The sequence below is a fragment of the Terrapene carolina genome, unplaced genomic scaffold, assembly GCF_002925995.2.
Source record: "Terrapene carolina triunguis isolate 2854851 unplaced genomic scaffold, T_m_triunguis-2.0 Scaffold421, whole genome shotgun sequence".
NCBI lineage: Eukaryota > Metazoa > Chordata > Testudines > Emydidae > Terrapene > Terrapene triunguis.
Genome location: NW_020664772.1, coordinates 300,609 through 323,278, shown reverse-complemented (window position 1 = coordinate 323,278; position 22,670 = coordinate 300,609). Strand labels below are relative to the sequence as shown.

Sequence of the window (22,670 nt, the reverse complement as noted above, 5' to 3'; positions counted from 1 at the left end):
GGCCAGGGGCTCTGCAGCTGCTCTATGCCCATGAGAAATGTCACAATTCTGCCCATGAGTCACTGGATTCCTCACTGAGCTGGGGCAGAGCAGATGGGACAGATGCTGGAGATGCTGCTGGGGAGAAGGAGACGAGCTGCTCCCCATCTGGAAATGTCCATCTATCCATCGTCTCGAGCTGTGGGTGTCCTCTGGGGCTCACCCCCAGCCAGGGCTCTTGGATTCTGCCTCTGAGGATGTTTCTCTCCTGCCCCAATTAAACCCCTTGTAGAGGGGAAGAGAAGACCGAGAGTTCCAGCCCAGAGGCCATCAGAGCTGCCAGAGCAAGGACACGGATGTACCTGCATTCCAGCTTCTAAAGCTGGATGGGCTGAGACATCAGGGAAAGGGCTGAATATGGGGGAAATGTGTGATTCCTGCAGAGGGAGACAACTCACCCAGTCTGGGACACTTGGTCCCTTTCCCTCCCAGAGCTCAAGAACCAATGAAATTTAAGGAATAATCCCAGTGTGCAACTATGTGAACCGAGCCCCTGCCTGAAAACAGGGACCAGGAAATCCAGTTAAATCCTTCGGCTCAGTAAAAGCCTCCTCGTGACAGAGAGCCAGGAAGGGATGGGAGGGTCAGAGATTAATACAATACAGTAATAATAATAAAATCACTGTTCTGGTGCCTCTGTCGTCCTGAGCCACTGAGCACACACGTAAATAGTGGGGCCACTTGACTCCCTTGGGAGTTGGGCAACTGTTGTTATCCCAATTGTAGAGATGGGAGGAACGGACATAGGAAGAGGTGGGGAAGTGGCTGGCACTAGTCTATGTGGCGTTTCAGGTGAAATATCAGAGAGATCTTGGCCTTGTACCTTTTCCCACACACGGAACATTCATAGGGGCACTCCCCCGTGTGCATTCTCTGATGTCTAATGAGGTTAGATTTACGACTGAAGCTTTTCCTGCAGTCAGGACAGTTATAAGGTCTCTCTCCCATGTGGATTCTCCGGTGGACAATGAGGTTAGGGCTCTGGCTGAAGCTTTTCCCACAGTCAGGGCAGCTATAGGGTTTCTCTCCAGTGTGGACTCTCTCATGTACAATAAGGTCGGAGGTGCAAGAGAAACTTTCTCCACAATCGGGGCATCCATAGGGTCTCTCGCCCGTGTGAATCCTCCGATGTCTAGTCACATGCGAGCGCTGAGTGAAGGTTTCTCCACAGTCCGGGCATTTATGGCATTTCTCTCCTGTGTGGACCCTCTGATGTGCAAGAAGGCCTGAGCTGTCCCTGAAGCTTTTCCTGCAGTCAGTGCACTTATAGGGTTTCTCTCCTGTGTGGGTTCGCTGATGTCTAATAAGATTGGAGTGGTCATTGAATTGTTTCCCACACTCAGGGCAGTTATAGGGGGTCTCTCCCGTGTGAGATCTCTGATGTCTAATAAGGTGGGATTTACAATTGAAGCTTTTTCTGCACTCAGGGCAGTTGTAGGGTCTGTCGCCTGTGTGGACCCTCTGGTGTCTTATAAGGTTTGAACTGCACTTGAAGCTTCTCCAGCACTCAGCACATTCGAACCACTTCTCCTTAGTGCAGGTTCTCGGCTGGGTCATGGCCTCATTACAATCCTCCAAACCTCCCACGCTGTGAGTGGATTCACCCAGTGTCTTCCCCGATGAGTTTCCCTGCTGCTTCTCTGGCCTGCACTGAGTTTCTTGGGCTTGTCCCTGCCCAGAAATCTGGGAATCATCCCCTTCACACCTTCCCAGCAACGACCCCTTTGCTTCCATTCGCTCAGGACTTTCCGGATAAGGATTCTCTTTGTTGCTTTCACTTAAGATTTCATCACCTGCTGGGACAGAGAGAAAATCTGGACAGGAGTCATTCCCTGTGCTGGAGCAAAAGGGAAGGTGAGAAAAGGGGAACGGGAAAGCGGGGAAACAAGCCAAAATAATATCTGGGAAGACTGACAAATCAGGAGTTGAATCCCCCCCACCCCCCAATCCTTCCCTGGAAGAAAGAGAGGATACGATACCTGCTGGGCACAATCCTGACCTGGCGGCAATGAGTTAGAACTGGAGGAGCTCAAGGGGCCTGCGTGGGAATCCCAGCACTTTAAGTCAATGAGGGATGGTTTCCACGTCCGTTTAACCAATCTCTCACCTCTGGGGATGTTTCTCTGGATCTCTCTAGCCTAGGACCCCTGGAGATAAGGGACCCACGGCTCTTCCCCTTGGTCCAGCTGGGAGATCACGCTGGGCTTGGGAATTGGAAAACCTGCTCCGGGAAAAGAAATGAAGTGAGATCAGAGTTTTACAGTTGTTCTGAGACAGCTGTTTCCAGATGTGCTGGATGGGTAGATTTTATGACTCTGGCACAGTGCCACTGTGCAAACTCTTTACACATTCCTAACCCTGCTGAGCCTATGGAGCTGATCCCTCTGAAATCTAAGGGATCAGAGAAGAACCCCTGAGCAGAAGGCAACCTGGGCACTTCAAAAATGCCCAGCTTCTAAGTCTGAGGGCACAGGAATCCTTACCCAGTGAGGTCACATTCCTGTAATTCTCCTGCATGATGTCCCTGTACAGGGCTCTCTGACCCAGGTCCAACAGCGCCCATTCCCCCTCAGCCCCGGAGAGCAGGAACATTCCTGCAGGAGAACAACCTGGTTGGCTTGGCCATGAGGGGCTCTGGCTTCAGGGCCGGCTTTAGGAAGTGCGGGGCCCGATTCGAACAGTTTCGACGGGACCCCAGCAGGGATGACTAAAAAAAAAAAAAACACATAAAAAAAACACGTGGGGCTTGTACTCACCGGGCCGCACTCCTAGTCTTTGGCGACGGGTCCTTCACTCGCTCCGGGTCTTCGGCGGCACTGAAAGACCCGCCGCCAAAGACCTGGAGTGCTGCCGGGTGAGTAAAAATTAAAAAGGTGCCTCTAGCCAGGGAAGGGATTCTCTGGCATTTGCCCCCCACTCTGGGCGTCCCTGCCAGTGGGCACGGGGCCCTCTTAGGCGCGGGGCCCGATTCGGGGGAATTGGTGGAATTGGCCTAAAGCCGGCCCTGTCTGGCTTAACCTTTCCTGCTCTCTGCTAATCTCCGGGCTCCCCTGTGCTGGGTCTGAGCTGACTAACAAACTTTGCTCTGTTTGGAAAAGGCTGCCGGGTGTCACTGCAAATCCTGGACCCTGCAGAGCGGGCAGGTCTCTGACCAGGAGTCTGGCTCAGTTGGATTCATTGGACAGAGCTCACGGTGTGAAGCACCAGGGCTGGAGCCCAGACACTCGGTCTTGGAGGCAGTGAGGCCATGTGGCCTCCCCTTGCAGAAGAGTGGGACTCCTGGGGGGTCTGGTCCACTGAAGGGGAACCCCCAAGGGACTGTTAAAAAGCTGGGGGTGTCGCACCGATCCTGTGGATCTGCGACAGCAGCTAGGATGCATACTGAGGAGGGTGAAGGAGGATATGGGGGTGGAAGTGGGAGGTAGGCCAAAGTCTGGACAGGGGTTGCATGGGGTGGGGGAGGAGACAAAGGAGGGCACAGAGGGATGTGATTGTGGGGGGATGGGCGCAGATGATGGTTGGATGCATGGGGGAAGGCGCACAGGGATTTGGGTGTTGAGGAGACTGTCAGGAGGTAGCTGGAAGGGTTCCCAGGGGGACATGAGACGGGATTGGCAGGAGACAGGGGATATAGGAGGCAGAATGAAGAGGGCGCAGGGGGATGTATTTGGGTGGGGAAGATGGGAAGCAGACTGAGGAGGGTGCTGGGGAGGTTGGGGTTCAGAGACACACCGGGAAGGGGACAGGCCCAGACTGAGCAGGGGGTGGTCAGATATTTTATAGCTTAAAAGCTGGTGCTATTCAGGCCCAACTTCTGACATTAAAGCAGGAATTTCATTGACTGGTCTCCTCCCCTTCTGCATGTCCTGCTCCCTCCCCTTCCCACCGCACATTCAGGCAAAGCCCCCAGCCACCCGCACAACCCCCTGACAACCCCTACCTGAGCTGGGTCTACTGCCACCATTCCCCTTGGTACTCTGCAGCCTGTCAGGGTGCAAAGGGCAGGGGAGAGATTTCCCGTCCTCTGTCCTGCTGGGAAAATTCATTTAAATTGCCCTGTTGTCTGGGATCATCCTTTGAATTTACTCCCACAATTATTTTCCATGCATTCCTCTCCTCCCCAGCTGAATGTGCAGATGGCACCTGTGTGCACGCCAAAGCCTCGCAGGGGATTCCCACATGGGGGGGGGGGCACATTTTGCCTCTGTTGTCCCTGAATTTTTTGGGGTGTCTGTTTTCTATGGGAAGCCACTAAACCAACCCTCCCGCCCCTCCCCTGCCCTGCCCTGCCTCTCTTTAGCTCTTCCCCTTTGGGACTTTCAAAGGGCTTCACCCACATTCACCCCTCAGCCCCTGTGCGGTGGGTCAGGCTCAGAGCCCTGCCCTAGGGGCAGAGACAGCCGCGACTGATCACCCTGCACCCTTAGCCGGAGCTTTGTCATCCAGAGAGCTCCCAGCGCTTTACGTGCATCTTCAGCTCTTCCCCCGGGTCTCTCCCCTCACCTGCAGGCTCCGGCTCAGGGGCTGGTGTCGGCAGAGTCCGGGGCTGCCCCAGGGGCTGGTTCCAGCCCCCGGCGAAAGTCCCCCCGGCTGGGCACAGAGGGGCCCTAGGGAAGGGCTCTCCCCGCACAGACCCCGCTGGGGAGCAGCGGCTCAGCCCGGACTCCCGGCTTACCATGGAGGAAGCACTGGCAGCACGATCTGCAAATCTGTCTGACCCAGGAAGCTCAACCCCTGATATCCTGAGCAGAGCCAGCGTTAGCAGCCTCCTCTCCCTCAGCAACAAACAGAGCCCGGCCCCGCCAGGAATGAATGAGCTGCATTAAAATCCACATTCTGATGAAAAAACCAGAAGGCCAGGAAATGAACAGGGCGCAGGTTCAATGGATTAACAGCTGGATAGTTGATAGGTCTCAAAGTAACTGTCACTAGGGATTCAGCATTAAGTGGTTGAGTTTCCAGGGGGCCCCGCAGGGGTTGGTTCTTGGCCCTTTGCTATTTAACATTTTTATCAATGAGCTGGGAGGAAATATAAAAACATCACTGATAAAGTTTGCAGAAGACACAAGATTGGGGGAGTGGCAAATAATGGAAAGGGCAGGTCACTGATTCAGAGCAATCTGGATCACTTGGTGAACTGGGCACAAGGAATATGTGTTATAATACGGCGAAATGTCAATGTAGACATCTAGGAACACAGAATGTCGGCTGTACTTACTGTCCAGGGAGACAGTGACTGTGGAGAAGATTTGGGCGTTGTGGTGGATAATCAGCTGAACATAAGGTAATGCAATCCTGGGCTGCTTAAACAGGAGAATCTCGAGTAGGAGCAGAGAGGTTATTTTACCTCTGTATCTGGCACTGGTGCGACTGCTGCTGGAATATTGTGTCCAGTTCTGGTGCCCACAATTGAAGAAGGATGTAGATATATTGGAGAGGGTTTATTGGAGAGTCTTGAGAATGATTAAAGGATTAGAAACCATGCCTTAGAATGATACACTAAAGAGCTCAGTCGATTTAGCTTACAGAAATGTTAAGGGGTGACTTGATAAGGGTCTATAAGTATCTGCATGGGGAATCAATATTTAATAAGATGCTCTCCAGCCCCTTATTAAATAAATAATAAATGTAAATAATGTGTAAATTTTTAACAGTGAGAGTAACTCACCATTGGAACAATTTACCAAGTGACCATTTGTAAAGCAAATTGGATTTTTCCCCCCTGAAAGATCTGCTCTAGGAGATCTGCTCTGGCCTGTGTTACACAGGCAGTCAGACTAGATGATCACAGTGGCTCCTTGGAATCTATGAATTGACTTTAGGATTAAACGGAAAGCCGAGACAGAGAAAGAAAGAGAGAGAGCGAGAGAGAGCGGCAGGACAGGAGGAAGAATAGTGGGGAGGCCAAAAGAAATGCGCAAGGGAAGGGGAGACAGAGACAGAGGTGGAGTCTTCACTGGTGCGGTGGTGATGGCTGAGATTTGGGCTTTATAATGATGCAATGATTTTTTGAGATCGACGGGCAAAGCATGACATCCCTGGAGCAGAGTGGAAACCTGACAGTCATCCCCATCCTCCAAGAATCCCTCAATCGGGCCCCCTGTCCTCCCAAAGTCTCTTCTGAAGGGCCTCAAAAGAGGGGTGATGGGTGGAATAGCCCAGCCTCTCATTACTGTGTCCACCAATCATAGGTGCTGGAACTAGGGGTGCTGAGGGTGCTGCCACACCCCCTGGCTTGTAGTGGTTTCCATTATATACAGGGTTCACAGTTTGGTTCAATGGCTCTCAGCACCCCCACTCTACAAATTGTTCCAGCGCCCCTGCCACCAATTAGGCCTAGCTTTCAACATGCCAAGTTTGGTCAACTAACTTCAGGTCCCAATGTCCCATGCTCTTTTTGTTTCCCTGGCATGGTCTCAACACCATCCTTGAGCTACATCTGTAAACCTTTCTGTTTAGACTAACTTAGGGGGTTTTGTTGTTACAATTTTTTTACTTTTGCTGATTTTATAAACAATTTTATCTACTAGGCTGATTCGGACTTGTGTTACCTTCTGCCATTAATGTTTGTTGTGATGGGTGATTGGGCCACTTTACAACCTTTCATCTACTCTCCCATAGTTAGGTTCACAATGGGGGTAGGCCTAGTATGCCCCAACTATCTCTACCAACACCAGAGTGCTGATGGTCCCCATGGCCAGGAGACATCCTTGTGTACCTCTACTGACACAGCCTATGGAACGCAGCTCTGAAATCAAGCATAACTGATCCTTGGAAGTACACCCACTGCTCCTCATATCACAGTAAGAGCTCTGCCAACCTGCTCCAACTAATCCCTTCCCCTTTTATTGTGGCTACACCATAGTAAGGTGGTGGGACCTTTTTATCGGGCCCCTGTTCCGCGAGCCCCCCCGTCTCCCCCGCTCCCATACTCGGAGCCGGCTGCACGCTCTGCAGCCGGTCCGGTTTCGAACCGCGCCCAGGGACCACCTGTACACGCTCGTGCTCCACATGTTGCATCTCCTCACCCTCGCGTCCCGCCCCGACACCAAATGGCGGGACTATCTAACGCCTGTGGAGGGTGAGGAGCCCCGGTGGGCCAGCCTTTATTCTACCTTAGTCCCAAGGCCCGCCGGGGACATTGGTTGGCGGCTCCTTCACGGAGCCGTGAGCACGGGCGTGTACCTGGCGCGGTTCACCCCTATTCCCGAGGCCTGCCCATTCTGCGGCGTGAGGGAGACCCTGGCGCACGCCTACCTCGAGTGCGCCAGGTTGCAGCCCCTGTTCCGGCTTCTCCAGAACCTCTTGTTGAGGTTCTGGCTGCACTTTTCCCCACACCTGTTCATTTATGCACACCCTATCCGTGGCCCCACTAAGTCGCGAGACCTCCTCGTCAACCTCTTCCTGGCTTTAGCCAAACTTACCATCTTTAATACCAGGGAGAGGATGTTGGACGAGGGGGTGCTCTGCGACTGTGGGGCCTATTTCCGTACCTCCCTAGTTTCACGTCTCCGGGCAGAGTTCCACTGGGCAGCGTCCGCTGGCTCCTTTGCCACCTTTGAGGAGCAGTGGGCACTGTCCGGGGTTCTCTGCTCGGTGTCCCCATCCGGTACCCTGATTTTGAACCTTTAACCGTCACCTCACTCCCTGTTTTTTCATTAGTTGTCCCAAGCAATTATTTGGTTCCTGGGTCCAGTGGTCCCTCCCGCTAGGCTGGGGGAGGGGCCTTTAGAAGTGGGCGGGTGAGCCCGCCCACCTCCCAGTTAACCAATATGGATAAAAGCTGGGATTCAAGTCTGTGGAGCACAACACAGACAATGGCATGTTCTCTAAGAACTTTCTCATGTCTCCTTATCGCATCTCCTCACTGAACTGTTCCCAGTGGCTATTGCCAGCTCCAAGGGCCAGGTTTAATGCTGCTGTGACACTGACTACCCCGGTGCCAGCTCTGGCCAGTGCTGCAGGCTAATTCACTCATATGCTAATAGAATAGAATAGAATGACTTTACACAATTACAGGGAGGGGAGCTAAGGACTCCGAGGCTGCAATGTGTGATGCCTCTGGCCTACACACACCCCGTGCTCCTTTCTGCAGCACCTGCCTAGACACAGCCTCAAGCCAATCAGATCCTGTTTGCATGATGTGCTAGGCAAGTGTTTCAGAGAGACATGGGCCCCTCGAGTCTGTGTCAAAGCTGAGTGTGACCCACCCAGGATGGGGGGCTGCATTTGAGGATGTCTTCTGTTGCATGCCTTCTGCCAGCAGCTCTGTTCCTGTTTGGTAGCAGGTTGCTAGGTGTGAGCATGTGAAGGTGCCACAGAAGTGCAAAGTGCTGTATACGTATGCAAGGATACGGGGGTGTATAGCTTTCTTTCCTTCAATTAAAAAGAAGGAAGTTTTTAGCTCTCTTAGTTGAAGAGAAAAGGTGGAAAACATGAGCAGAGCGATCCCCAAAGGCTCAGAAACCAGCAGAAAAACAACAAAAATCCAAGTGTACCCTTTTTATTAACCAAAAAATTCATGATTTTGAAACCCACCCCATTTTTGGGGACCTGACTCATGACCAGAACTTAATTTGTGCCAGGGCTCAACCCCAGCACATCTAGGCCTGGTGGTTCAGAGTTCCGGCACTTCTGGGCCTGGTGGTTCTGAGCAGCACCTCCGGGCCTGGCAGTTCAGCGCTCTGGTACCTCTGGGCTTGCTGCATCAGTTATGAAAGTAAAAAATATTGCTTGAGCCCCAGCATCTCTTTCATTACAAATGAAGCCTGGCTCCTGACTGATAACTGTTGAAGTGCACAATACTGAGTGCGGATGGGTCCCAGTTAGCCCAGGGCCATCTCTCGGAGAACACCCTGAGCACCAGCAGGGCTGACTGAGGCCCATGGTTTTCCTTTGGTTGGTTTTAGTTTTGCTCTTCAGCCTCTGTTCCTTATTTCTGTACCTGAGCAAAGGACTCCAGCCCCCTGACTCCCCCTACGCTGCACTGCCTCTCAGGGCGTTGACGGGGGGTGAGCATCAGAGCAGTTTCATCGCGTTTTGTCACTGCTGGGCGTTAGATTCCTCTGCTCAGGAAAGGTAGCGGGGGTTGAGCTTCCTGGGGTTAGACCAGACGCCGCCCCTATTGTGAGCTGGGAGCCCAGGCTGAGCCGCTACTGCTCCGCAGCGGGGTCTGTGCGGGGACAGACCTGCACTAACCCGCCTCCGTGCCCAGCCGGGGGACTTTCTGTGGGGGCTGGAACCAGCCCCTGGGGCAGCCCCGGGCTCTGCCGATACCAGCCCCGGAGCCTGCAGGTGAGGGGAGAGACCCGGGGGAAGGGCTGGGGCCGGGCAGGAGAGGACGGGGCTAGTTGTAAAGCGCTCGGACAGACGCTGGGTGAAAAGCTCCGGCTAAGGGCGCAGGGTGCCTGGTCTCTGCTGTCCCTCCCCCAGGGCAGGGCTCTGCTCTGGGACTGCGCCTGACCCATTGCACACGGGGATGGGGATGAATGGGGCAGAGCCCAGGTGTGTGTTTGTTTCATAGACTTGCTCAGTTGATTGCTGCTGCAGAACGAATTTCTTGCACACACCAGTGGCTCCTTGCATCCCTCCATTTCCCATCCCCAACTCCTGGGACCCCCCCATCCCCCTCTATGGCAGAGATTCCCTGCTACTCCCCCACCCACTAGGACATGCCAGAGACTTTGTGTGTCCCGATTCCCGCTCCCCCCCAATGGGTCTGCTTACTCCCAATGCAAAGTTCTGTGTAGCCCCACCCCCCATTCCTCCATGCCAGGGTGTCCCATTTCCCCCACACACATGCCAGGGGCTGTGTGCACCCCCATTTCTCACCCCCCCCATGCCAGGGTTCCCCATTCCCTACTCCAGCCTTGGCTCTGCATGTCCCTGGGGATGAAACTGGGAATCTGTCTGTTCCCTTTATGAACCGCTGTGTCTGTGTCAGGCTGCAAACTCGGGCCTTGTTCTGCCTTCTCTGCGGCCTGTTTGCCCCCATCCATGCTGGGTTGAAAATCCCAAAGGCTCTTAACTACCCAGAACTGGTCTAGTAGAAGATATTACTGCACCCACCTTGTCTCTAATATCCTGGGACCGACACAACTACAACAACACTGCATGGATCTTAAGTACCCAGTCAGTGGAAATCTATTAACCTTGGACAAAAGACTGGTCCCCATAGGCGATGCGTAGGGAGGACATGTAGGGTCAAGTGCCTCCCCCCGGCCCAGATTTCTGCTTGGCCTGCCAAGGAGTAGTGAGAGGGGCTCCCTTCTCCCGATGCACCTGTCCCCTGCATGCTCGACTCCTGTCCCTGGCCTGGGCGGGACCAGCCATGTCTTACACCGGCCGCTGCTCTGTGCAGTGCATTGGCTGCCTGAGAGAGAGCCCGCCTGGGCAGGTGGCCCACCCCGCCCCCTCTGCTCCTTGCCCGGCTGCCAGGGACAGGGGCCGAGTGAGCCAGAAACATGCCGGGGGAGCTCTGGCTCGCTCGGCCCCTGTCCCCAGCAGCCAGGTGGGGCGCAGAGGGGGCGGCCTGCAGCCTCCTCAGCCAGGGTCTCTCTCAGACAGCTGCCACGCCGCACAGAGCAGCGATGCAGTGTGGCCAGCTTCAGCCAGCATGAGAAGCAGCTCCTTCCCACTCCTCGCCTGGGCCCAGCTGTCAGGGAGAGCAGCCAAACGTGCCGGGGGAGGCACAGTGGGAGAAGGACAGAGCCCCCTCCCCCACCCAGGTAACTCTCGTGGGGTAGGGAGAGCATGGCAGCCCCAGGCGGGGCACAGGGCAGGGGGTCACTGGGCGGAAGAGACACATGGGGCAGTCACATGTCCTCCCCTTTAGATTGTGCCCCCACCCCCAGTATCAGGAGGCACTAGTTGTCTATGCTGGTCCCTGTCCACAAGAATTGGTCTAGTGGGAGTGGGGGGTGTCAACTAAGCAATGAAATCTGCTGGCAGTGATCTGTGCTTATGTATGGAAGCTGGCAATGGGATCATGTGACCCAAGGGGCTGAAGGTTTTAAAAGGGCAGAGTTGTGGTAGTCATGTTGGTCACAGGATATCATTTATTGGACCAACATCTGTTGGTGAGAGAGAGACAAAAGCTTGTCTCTCTCTCACCAACGGAAGTTAGTCTAATAAAAGATATTACCTCACCTGCCCTGTCTCTTTAAAAGGGCAGAGGCTGTCTGTTCGGGGGGGCTTTTTCTCCAGTCCATGAGGGAGAGACCACTCACCATGAGACAGCCTGCATGAGGCAGGGGACACCCTGCCTGCTTCTTTCCTGAGTCCCGATGGCCTCAGGGACTCCTGACCTCTCAAAGGAATTGGACCCCAGCCCAAAGAATGTCCTGGAGTGGTGAGGAAACTGAGGCAGGGCCAGGTGCATAGTACGTATTGTTCTGTATGATCTGTACTCTCCTGTGCTTTACACGATTAAGTATGAAAGAGCATAAAAGTGTGCTCTGTCTGTGAAAAGTGGGTGTGTGTGTTGACAGCTTTGAAACTAGGGTGTGCCCGTGAGAGTTAAACCATAAAGCAGAAGCATCACATCTTCTGGGTGGAGTTCTGGGACAGGGTGTGTTGAAGTATCTTGGAGGGTCTGCGGTGGTCCTGGGGCCTAGGGCAGGTGGATTGAGGAGCCCCATTTCCAAGAAGGAGTGGCAGACTCAGGATCAGTGCTCAGGAAATATGCTAGAGAGGCATAGAGGAAGCAGTGTTGCTGCCCACTGAGGTTGTAGACACTCAACACATTCAGGGGATCCAAGCAGTCCTACTAGGTGGCCAGTAGAGAGTGCTCCCTGCTCTCCAGGAATTGTGACAGCCTCTCATTGCCCCTTACCCTGGCCATTATTTCCTCTTCTTTTTGTCTGGGAGAGAAATCATTCAGGGTGTCAACATGTAAAGTTAGTGTGAAATAACACCCTTGCAGTCTCTGCTGGGGAGAGGGGCAGAGATGAAATAGGTGTATTATTTTGATGCAAGGTGTTAACGGCTACCATTCATCTAAATACAATTGCAGAGTTGCGAGAAACAATGGCTGGGCTGAACAGATGGCAGGGTCTCCATTTTCCCCCTTCTGGTTTTCCAATTGCCCCCAAAATCAATAAAGTTCTGACCATTGATACCTAAAACATTCCCTGACATTTTGGAATTGATCACATGCTGTATTCAAAAGTTATTGCCTGACATCCAAACACAGAATGGCCATCAAGGTCTGTCGAAAACAGACGTCCCCCAAAAACTCAGAAGCAAAAGGGGCAAATTATTCAAACACAGCCTTTGAATTAGCACCCAAAATTCAATACTCAATCAGGACACTTTCATGTGCAAATGACTGTAGTTGTGCACACAGATGCCATTAGCACACTCAAGACCAGGGAGAGAAATGCACGGAAAATAATTTCAGGTGCAAATTCAAGGGATGATCCTGGTGTGAAAATTTGACAGAGTTTAGAACATTGGTGTCAAAGATCCATAGGGTCTGGTCTATGTCCCAGCCTGTCACCAGTCCCTTGGGAGGGACCCTACTGGTGGGCCGGGGCCCAAGGACCCGCACAGCTCCATGGGAGCAGGGCCATGGCCTCCAAGACTCCCAGACTGGGCCTTCAGGCACCAGCGATCCCTGTCTCTCTCCGTGGCTCCCTGCAGCGAATCCAGCCCAGCCAAACTCCTGTAGTAGGCCTGATCAGTGACCTTTCAGGAGGCAATACTCAGTGAATATTGGCAGCAACACAAGCAGCCTTTGCAAAGCAAGGTACCAATTTATTAATTCCCTGGCTACAGAAACTGGAAGTCCTTAGGTTAGCAGAGACTAGGCAGAGTTTAAGCCATAGTCCATCCTGGCTAAGCCAGTGCCATCAGCCAGCCAGCTGTGATGGATTCCATCTCCGGCTCCCTCCCATTTCTTTGTCCACCCACGTGAGAGCTGCTGCTCCAAAAAGCAGCCTTTCCGTCAACCTAATTACTGCCTCTCGGAGAGGTGGGTTCACTACACCCCTTCCATCTCTGTACCAATGGTCTGTACTAGAAACGCAGCAGCGGCACAGCTACAGCTCTGCAATTGTGATGCTGTCTTGTTTCTAGTGCAGAGAAAAGGTAGCCCGTATTCCAGCCACCTGACACCTTTTCCCTTTTCTTCTCCAGCTGAGTTCATACACGTCGGTTTCAACCAGTTCTTTAATGACCCAGTCATTCCGCCCAGCCAGCGAGGTCTCTCTCTCTCACACACCCCCCCCCCCATGTCTCCTGCGCTGCTCTACAGAGGGAAACTGAGGCACGCCTAGGTTTCCTACAAATATTACAGAACATTTCCACTTTGTCACAGTCCGTCGCCAGGAGGAGAACCTTGGAGGGAATCGGGGTGTGGAATGGACTAAGCCCCTTCTGAAACCTCCCCCATCGCCCTTCTCACCCCGACAGGCTGCCGAATAACGTCCACATTTCACTCCAGCTCATTCCACCCTCCCGGGGGATGGGGAAGGGAAATGGCTGCAGAGAAGCTGGTGCAGGTAGGAGATTTTCTGCGAGCTGCTTGTGGGTTTGGTCTAGTTGTTTGGAGGGAGAGGGGCAGGAAATGGAGAAAGAGAAGAGACCAGAAATGTAATCCCTGAAGTGGGCTTTCTTTAACGTGGGGCATGCCTCTTTCGGAGGCGTACAGCCAGCCCAAAGCACACAGCAGCCAGGAGTCACTCTGGGTTGGAAGTTGAGAGGTGGGCTCGACTGTTACAAGGTTTAAACAATAATACATTTGGGGGTGATTTTATTTACTTTCTGCATTTTGGGTCTGCTTCCGGAAAGCCACCCACACAGGGTTTGTGTGTGCGTGAGTGTACACCCTGCCTTCATAGAGTATGTGTGTGTGTACACCTGCCCATAGTGTGTGTGTGTATACGCCTGCCCACGTAGAGTATATGTGCGTGTGTGCCAGCCCACGTAGAGTGTGTGTGCACCTGCCCACAGTGTGTGTGTACGCCTGCCCACATAGTGTTTGTGTGTATGTGTGTGTGCCAGCCCACATAGAGTGTGTCTGTGTGTACACCGGCCCATGTAGAGTGTGTGTGTGTGTGTGTGTGTACACCTGCCCACAGAGAGAGAGAGTATGTGTGTGTGTGCGCGCGCACGCGCATGCCGGCCCATGTAGTGTGTGTGTGTACGCCTGCCCTCCGAGTGTGTGTGTGTTTACACCAGCTTACACAAAGTGTGTGCCCTTCCCAGTGTGTGTGTGCGCGCGCAAGTGCACCTGCCCTCTGTGTGCATGCATGCGTGTGTGTGTGCACATCTTATTACAGGCGCAAAACTCCCCCTGCAACAGTGCACATGCAAAACTGCAGCTTCCCTGCTCCCAAGGGGACTGACCCTCCCCTACTCCTGGGATGGAGGAGCTGCCCTTGTGTCTCACCCACCCCATTCCCTGTCTCCTCTCTGCCCCAGCCGCCCCCTCCCTCACAGTCTCCTCTGCCCACCTACCCCTATATTCACTTCTTTTCCCCCTACAGTCTCCTACCTCTCTTGGCTGCCACCCCACACTCACCACACTCCCTAGTCCTCTGCCCCCGTCAGCCTCCTTCCTGTACCCATATTCCCTAGTGCTCCTTTTAGCCCGACACCTCCCACACATCCTCCTACACCTGCCCTCAGGCTCGATCCGGCCCCCACAAATCCCTCTCCACCCCTCTCATCCTCCTGCTGCTGCTACGCAGACCCCTATAGCCCCCTCCACAACCATGTAGCACTGCACACAGCCCAGTCCACCTCCCCCACCCAACCCCCACATCCTCTTTTCCCCACATTTCCTTCTCCACTCCTAGTGTCCTGTCCAGTCTCCTGTCCACATAACCTGAGCAGAGCCTGGCTTCCACCTCATTGGAAACAAAGGTGGCCATCTTGGTTAAGGGCAGTCTAACTTCCACATGCCAAAATTGTAGGGAAATGGTGGCCATCTTGAATAAGGGCAATTTGATTTCTGCCCCCCTGACAGTAATGGGAGAGGGCGGCCATGTTGAACAAGGGAGAGTGTGCTGATTCATTGCCAGGAATTGTGAGATCACAAGGAAATGTTTAAATATCCCAGCTAAATATCATGAGACTCAAGATAAAATCACGGGAGTTGGCAGCTCCGGGCATCACGGTTTCACTGCAGAAACAGCGTGTTTTTCACAAAAGCTTTCAGAAATATCTCCCCCTCCCCAGAGTTGGCTTCTCTTCAGGGGTCTTCCCTGGTTCCTTAAATGTCAGGGGGATCAGCCCCATAATCTGTGTGAGAGATGCTATCTCCTTCACACCTCTGCCTATGGAAGAGTTTTGGGGAGACAGTGGGGATGCTAATACTTTCCCAACTCCACACCCCATCTCCAAGGGAGAAGATGGGTTGCATGTACCTCTCTGTGTTATTAAACATGGGCACACATGGATACATGGAGATTTTGTGTGTCCCTCTCTTCCCGGGACTGGCTACATGCCTGGAAAAGACTCTGGTCTTTGCTGGGTTAGGAAAGGGGAAGAGGTTGCATAGTCATAAAATCCCCCAGTGTGTGGAGATCCCCGAATCCCCTTCTGCCCTCCCCAAAGGATCTCCAGGAACACTTTCTCATCCTTTGGTATATACAAGGGCACCCACCCACCCAGCACATCTGGAAACAGCTGTCTCAGAACAACGGTAAAATCCTAGTCTCACCTGTTGTCTTCCCCCAAGCAGGATTTCCAATTCCAAAACCCGACATGATCTCCCAGATGGAACAGGGTGAAGAGCCATGGACCCCAGATCACAAGGGCTCTGAGGAAAGGCAGATCCTGAGAAACATTCGTGCAGGTGAGGAATTGGTTAAACGAACACAGAAACCATCCGTCCTTGACATAAACAGCTGGGATTCCCATACAGGCCCCCTGAGTTCCCCCAGTTCTGCCTCATCTCCTTCAGGTCAGGATTGTGCCCAGTAGGTGTCATATTCTTCTGGCACACATGGCTTATGGCTTCCCACCCTACCTGACGCCTGGCAGTAGCTCCCTTCCTCCTGAGTGTTCAGATGGGATGTGGAGACTGAATTGGTCATTGCCTTCTGTGTCAGCCTTGGGGAAGGGTTTGGGGAGGTCAGCTCCTGGATTTTGAATCTCCCCAGCAGCTATTTTGGTTTGTTCCCCATCTTCCCATTCCCCTTTCCCCCGGCACAGGGACTGACTCCTGTCTGGATTCTCTCTCTGTCTCAGCAGGTGAGGGGACGGTGAGTGAGAACAAGGAGGAGAATCCACAGCAGGAAGGTCTTGAGCAAGTGGAACTGCGTGGGATCATATCAGGAAGATCTGAAGGGAACATTTCCCAGAATCCTGAGCATGAAGATGCCCGTGAGAGACAGCACAGGCCAGAGATTCAGCAAGGAAACCACCCAGGGAAGAGACAGGTTATATCCACTCTCCGAGGGGGAGGTTTCAAAAATCATAATGAAACTGTGATCCAGCTGACATTATGCACTAAAGAAAAGCCGCACAAATGTGTAAAGTGCAGGAAAAGATTCAAGCAGAGATCAACCCTCATTGTACATCAAAGTGTCCACACAGACGAGAGACCCTATAACTGCCCCGAGTGTGGGAAAAGCTTCAAAGAGACCTCAGCCCTTAGTGTACATCGGAGAATCCACACAGGGGAGGGACGCTATAAATGCCTTGAGTGTGGGAAAGGCTTCCATCAGAGATCGTATCTTCTTGTACATCAGAGGATCCATGCAGGAGAAAAACCCTACAACTGCCCCGACTGCGGGAAAACCTTCATGCTGAGATCAGACCTGTTTTCACATTGTACAATCCACACAGGAGAGAGACCTTATAACTGCCTTGAGTGTGGGAAAGATTTTGCTGGTTTCTCAGCCCTTATTTTACATCGGTGAATCCACACGGGGGAGAGACCCTATAAATGCCCCGACTGTGGGAAAGGCTTCAGTCGGAGCTCAGCAGTTTCTACACATCGGAGAACCCATACGGGGGAGACCCCCTATAAATGCCCTGACTGCAGAAAAAGCTTCAGTCACAAGTTAAGCCTTGTTTCACACCAGAGAGTCCACACAGGGGAGAGACCTTATAAATGCCTTGAGTGTAGGAAAAGCTTCACTCTGAGATCAACCCTTGTTTCACACCAGAGAACCCACATGGGGGAGAAACCTTATAAATGCCAAGAGTGTGGGAAAAGCTACAAGCAAAGATCAAATCTTATTGTACATCAGAGGACCCAAACTGGAGAAAGACCCTATAAATGTCCCGACTGTGGCGAAAGCTTCAAGCAGAGTGCAGAAGTTATTTCACATTGGAGAATCCACACAGGAGGGACACCCTATAAATGCCTCGACTGCGAGAAAAGCTTCAGTAACAGCTCAGGCCTCATTGTACATCAGAGAACCCACACTGGAGAGAGACCCTATAACTGCTCTGAGTGTGGGAAAACCTTCGCTCGGAGCTCAAACCTTTCTGAACATCAGAGGATCCACACGGGAAAGAAGCCCTATGACTGCCCCAAATGCGGGAAGAGCTGCAGCCAGAGCTCAGTCCTTAAAAGGCATCAGAAAATCCACACAAGAGAGGCACCCTATAAATGTCCTGACTGCGGGAAAAGCTACAAGGTGAAGGTCTCTCTGATGTCCCACCAGAAACTGCACACAGGATAGAAGGTGTTGGGAGCTCTCCCCGTGGGGCAATGGGTCTGTGCCCTCCTGAAGCAAAGTGTAAATGTGCTTCCTTTGAGGATGGTCTGGGTAGGGACAGCAGGTGGGTGGATGGTTGGGGTTTCTATGGGGGGTGGTTGGTGGGGCCCAGAGGAGGAGGAACTGCTGGGCACTGGGGAGATGAGATTAGTGGGGAGACATTTCTGTGGGTTCCACACACACTTTCCAGTGTAGGAGAGAGGTAAAAATGCTCCATTGTAGTTTGTGTCTGAGTTGTCTCTGCAGCTCCTAAGGCCTCTCGTGGGGAGCAGCAAGGGGCCCTGTGGGTCCCGGGTATATGAAGTCTTTCCCTGGATGTTTGAAGAAGAGAAAGGAGCAGTTAGGTGCAGCATGAAAGGTGGGTGATGGTGCCTTACGAATCTCATGATTCTGCTCCTCATGTGATAAGTGCCTCCTGTGTTTTACACAACTGTGAGAACCAGGGAGAAATCCTGGAGGATAGGTGGGAGCAGGAGTTGGAGGGACCTTATGGCCGATATGGATGTTCAGAGAGAAAGACTCTGCCCAGTATCCCAACTGCTCAAGGAAACAGGGCTAGGGATGCATTGTGCTCCTCCTTTGAGACTAGAGCATAGTTCTGCATAATTAATGTTCTATAACCAAGGAAATATGTTTGTGTTTGTTAGGAGTTGACAGTATGAGGGGTGGATGTTGTACCATTCATGGGTTGAGCTGTACTTCAATGGGTGGTTGGGGGGCTGTGGTTTTTTCAGGTGTGTGTGGGGGTACTGTAGGGTGGGTGTTTGGGAGGGTATGCTGGGGTCAGATGGGTAGGGGGCTGGTTAATAATTACATGTGCACCTAAGTTCCCTCTAAGGTGTGTGACTGCGCAGCCACAGGGGCCTGGACTGAAGAGGCGCCTCTCCCCCGGCCCCAGCCCCGGAGCTGCTGCAGCAGGAAGAGGCGCCTCTCCACCAGCCCCGGGCTGCTGCAGTGAGATAGGGCTGGGGGGAGTTTTCTCTCCCCGATGCAGCCTTGTGGCAGCCTGCACCCCAAATCCCTCATCCCCGCTGCACCCCAGAGCCCGCACCCCCAGCTGGAGCCCTCACCCCCTGCACCCCAACCCTCTGCCCCAGCCCTGAGCCCCCTCCTGCACCCCTCAGTCCCACCCCCATCACCGCCATATTGGTGCACATAACAAAATTCATGCACGTGGACGTAAAAAAACAGAGGGAAAATTGATGTGCACCCCTAGTGCACTGTTCCTGTCAAAATAGAACACCGTCTTTGCCTTAAGTTCTCTTGTATGACACCCACAGATCAACACTAAAGTACCCTGCAAAATTATATAGCATTCTGCAGTAAGAGTTCTACCGCCAAATGCCTTAGAGTGCTTTGAAATCTCTGTGCATTTTGAAATGTCTCTGAAGTCTGATTTGGCTGTTTATCTCATGAAATCTCAACTTCAGTGAAAGCTGAGTGCATTAATGAAGCCAATGTACCTTTTCTATTGATTGTTTTCTCTTCCTGCATCTGCAGTTACAATAAAAATGCTGGCCCTACGATGCATTGGATTTTTTTAACCTCCATGATGCTGACATTTCGAGCAATGGTGGGTGATGCAGTGGGTGGGTGAAGGAAGAACCAACAGGGAGCAGTTCGGGAAGAGGGTTATGGGGGTAGCAAGTGGATAAACCAGTAAATCTACTGTGACTTTATATCCGGTGCTAGCAGAGGTCTGGACTCATCCACGAATGGACCCCACCTGATCTGGTATTAGGCTCTAGTCAGCTGCTTGGGGTAGGTGCCTCTGACCTGGGACCATTTTGCCCTGCCCCCGTCATACTGCTGGTGGCCTGATGAGTGAATAATACACGTTTTTATAGCATATCCTCCAGCACTTAGACTAGCCACTTTGTTTCAGACCCCAAGACCTCAGTCCTGTTTCTATTATCTCTTTCCAAACTCATGCAAGCCTGTCCAACATTCACTCCCGCCTTTCAGCTGACACCTGTGATGCAGGGGTCTGACTGGCTAAGTCTTTACCCATCCATCCCCTTCTGGAGGCAGGTCAGCCTCCCGGGGTTCATCCTCAGGTCATTTCATCAGCTCTCCTTTGCGTTGGCTTGGCACTGGGACCAGCTCTGGCAGTGCCCTCTCGTCTTCATTTGCTCTAACAGTGTCTTGAAGGTGTCTGCATCCTGGTGACTCTTCTCCAGGGGGAAGGGAACCACTAGGGGACAGTTGGGGAGAATGAGATGGGTCGCTCCCCATCCCGAAGTGTCTAGCCTGCAGCAGTCTGGGTGTGCTGGCAAACAGCCGGAAGGTGGACCATAGAATGGGCAGGGGGCGGTAGAGACTCAGCCAGTCAAACCCCAATGAAGGGCACCTCAAAATGGAAATGCCAGTTGCTGCCGTGTGTACAGGGCTCCTAGACGTGGGAGCAGAAGTGATCCTCTTTCTAGAGGAATTGCTGGGAACAGAGGTAATGCCCATGACTGAGGGAACGGATGAGCAAATTACTCAGGAACTAGAATCAGAACCCCACCCCTAAGGAAAGCACAATTAACTTCCCCAGTAACACTCAGCCCTCCGCATGGGATTTTGCTGAAAGGAGCTGGGCTTTGGGGACGTGTCTGTAACATACTCTGCCTGCACACCCTGTTTTGAGACAGAGCACCTATGGATAGACCGTGAACTACCGGTGTGCTTTAATGTGGCCAAACCATGAATTAGATGATAAGCCAACGTCAATGTTAACCCATTGATATATTGAGTCGATCTCAGTTTGTTCACTGGATTGGTTAATTCTTAATTATTTTAGCGAAGTTAGAGTAGGCCCAGTGATTTTTAGTCTGAAGATCTGCTTGATTATCCTTTGTCATGAAACCCATGGAAGGTCAGGAACTCTGGAAAGCTCTCGCCCCAAGGTTGAGTCGTTACCTGGAAATCCAGAAGATACCGTCCAGTTGGAAAGAGTCCAATACCATCTTGCTGCATAAGAAAGGCGATCGAGAAAATCTAAAGAACTATCACCTGATCTGCCTGCTTTTGCATGTCTATAATTTGTTCACCAAAATAATAACAAATCGACTGTCGTGAAACCTGGATGAACAACAACCTAGGAGCAGGCCGGTTTTCGAAGAAATTACAGCATGATAGACCACATCTTCACTCTAAACCAACTACTAGAGCATTCAAGGGAATACAAGTTCCCTTTGTGCATTGCCTTCATGGACTACGAGAAGGCGTTTGATAGCATGGAGACTAACGCTGTTCTTAAAGCTCTTTCAGAACAGGGCATCAGCGCAAAATACATCACATTATTAAAGGAAGCGAACTCTGGCTGCAGCACGGATATATCGTTGTTCGATACTCACCTCCGAATCCCCATCGAGAAAGGTGTGAAACAAGGAGACACAGTTTCACCAAAATTATTCACAGCCTGTCTTAAATTGGTCTTTCGACGAGCAGACCTGAAAGGCGGGATTAATATCAACGGCGAGCGGCTAAACCATCTCAGGTTCGCAGATGATATAGTGCGGATAGCTGAAAATACAGTCCAGCTTGAGAGAATGCTTAAAGAACTGAACGCGAAAAGTAGTCAAGTCAGATTAAAAATGAACCAGTCAAAAATGAAATATATGAGATCGGATGTTCTGCCAACAACCCAAATAACTCTTGGAGGAGAGCAGATCCAAGAGGCCGACAAATACGTTTATTTGGGCCAGGAAGTCAACATGCGCCACAATCAGAAAGGCGAACTGTCGCATAGAAAAAAAGCTGGATGGTGCACATTCAATGACATCAGGGACATCCTCCAAGGAAAGATCAGCAAAACAACTTGTGCGAATCTTTTTAACTCGACCGTGCTTCCAGCGATGCTATATGGCAACAAAACATGGTCGCTGATGAAGACTGAAGAACATCAACTGTCTGTCACACAGAGGGCAATGGAACGAACATTTTGGGGCATTTTGCGCCGCAATTGCATACCCAATGAAATAATTAGGCAGCAGTCTGGAGTCTGAGATGTTGTCGAAAGCAGGCTCAGCAAAATGCAGTGGGTGGGACATGTGGCCCGACTCAGTGACAACAGATGGACTGCAGCTATATCTGAGTGGTATCCGCGAGAACTGAAATGGCCACGCGGTCGGCCTCCAAAGAGGTGGGATGATTTCTTAACAAGGAGATATGGACAAACATGGCGAAAGCTGGCCAGAGCGAGAGAAGATTGGAAGATGTGCTGTGATCGGCTCAGTCTTAACTGATGAAGGACCGACAGTCTACGCAGTCTACGCATGAAACCCATAAAAAGCACACAGAGCGGGGTGGTGCCAGCCTCTTCTTGGTGGAGGGACTGAGGTGGGCTAGACAGAAAATTGGGGGGCTGAGCCCCCCCTCACCACAAGGCCTCGCCCCTTTCCATGGCCTCACCCCCTGCTCATCCTCAGGTAAGTGCTGGCCCTACCTCCTCCTCTCCCCCTCCCCGAGGCCCCGCCCACTGGCCAGGCTGGAGTCCAGAAACCAGAGCCGGGCAGTGAGGGGCAGCTGCTGCTCTGGCTGGTGCCCTGGTGCGGCTGGCTGTGATGCTCCCGTCTCCTCCTGCTGGTTTCTGGGGTCTGCGGCTGCTCCTAAGCTCCCCGCCGCCCTTCGACTGCTCACAGCTGGTAACAGCCATGTTGTCCAGGCTGGGGTTTGTATACCCATGTCATGCCCTCCCCTTTGAAATGGCTCCCGGGGAGCCTGCCCTGGGGTCGGGGGGTGTGATGGAGTAGGGAGTATTAACCTGGTAATGTTGCATGGGAGTTTTACTAGTTTATTGTCTTCTGCTAACACGGGGTGAGCCTCCGTTTCCCTGGGGTACTGCACCAATACTAGATGGGGATGGGAAATAAGGGCGTGACTTCACTGAAGGATGGTACTTGACGGCCAGCACGTAAACGATGGCGGCTGCCCTTCATAACCTGAGCCCGGGGGGGGGGGGGGGGT

The 22,670-nt window shown here is 52.5% G+C and overlaps 1 protein-coding gene across 1 annotated transcript in view; it reads right to left on the bottom strand.

Moving 5' to 3' along the window:
- Nucleotides 1-494: 494 nt before the first annotated feature.
- Nucleotides 495-22,670, bottom strand: part of LOC112119442 (zinc finger protein 665-like) — a 49,632-nt gene continuing 27,456 nt past the window's right edge. Inside the window, exons 6-7 of the mRNA XM_029913025.1 lie at nucleotides 2,523-2,633; nucleotides 495-1,940 (exon numbers count right to left, since the gene is read on the bottom strand). Coding sequence (XP_029768885.1) covers nucleotides 811-1,940; nucleotides 2,523-2,633 — 1,241 coding nt within the window. The 3' untranslated portion in view covers nucleotides 495-810. The remainder of the gene's footprint in view (nucleotides 1,941-2,522; nucleotides 2,634-22,670) is intronic.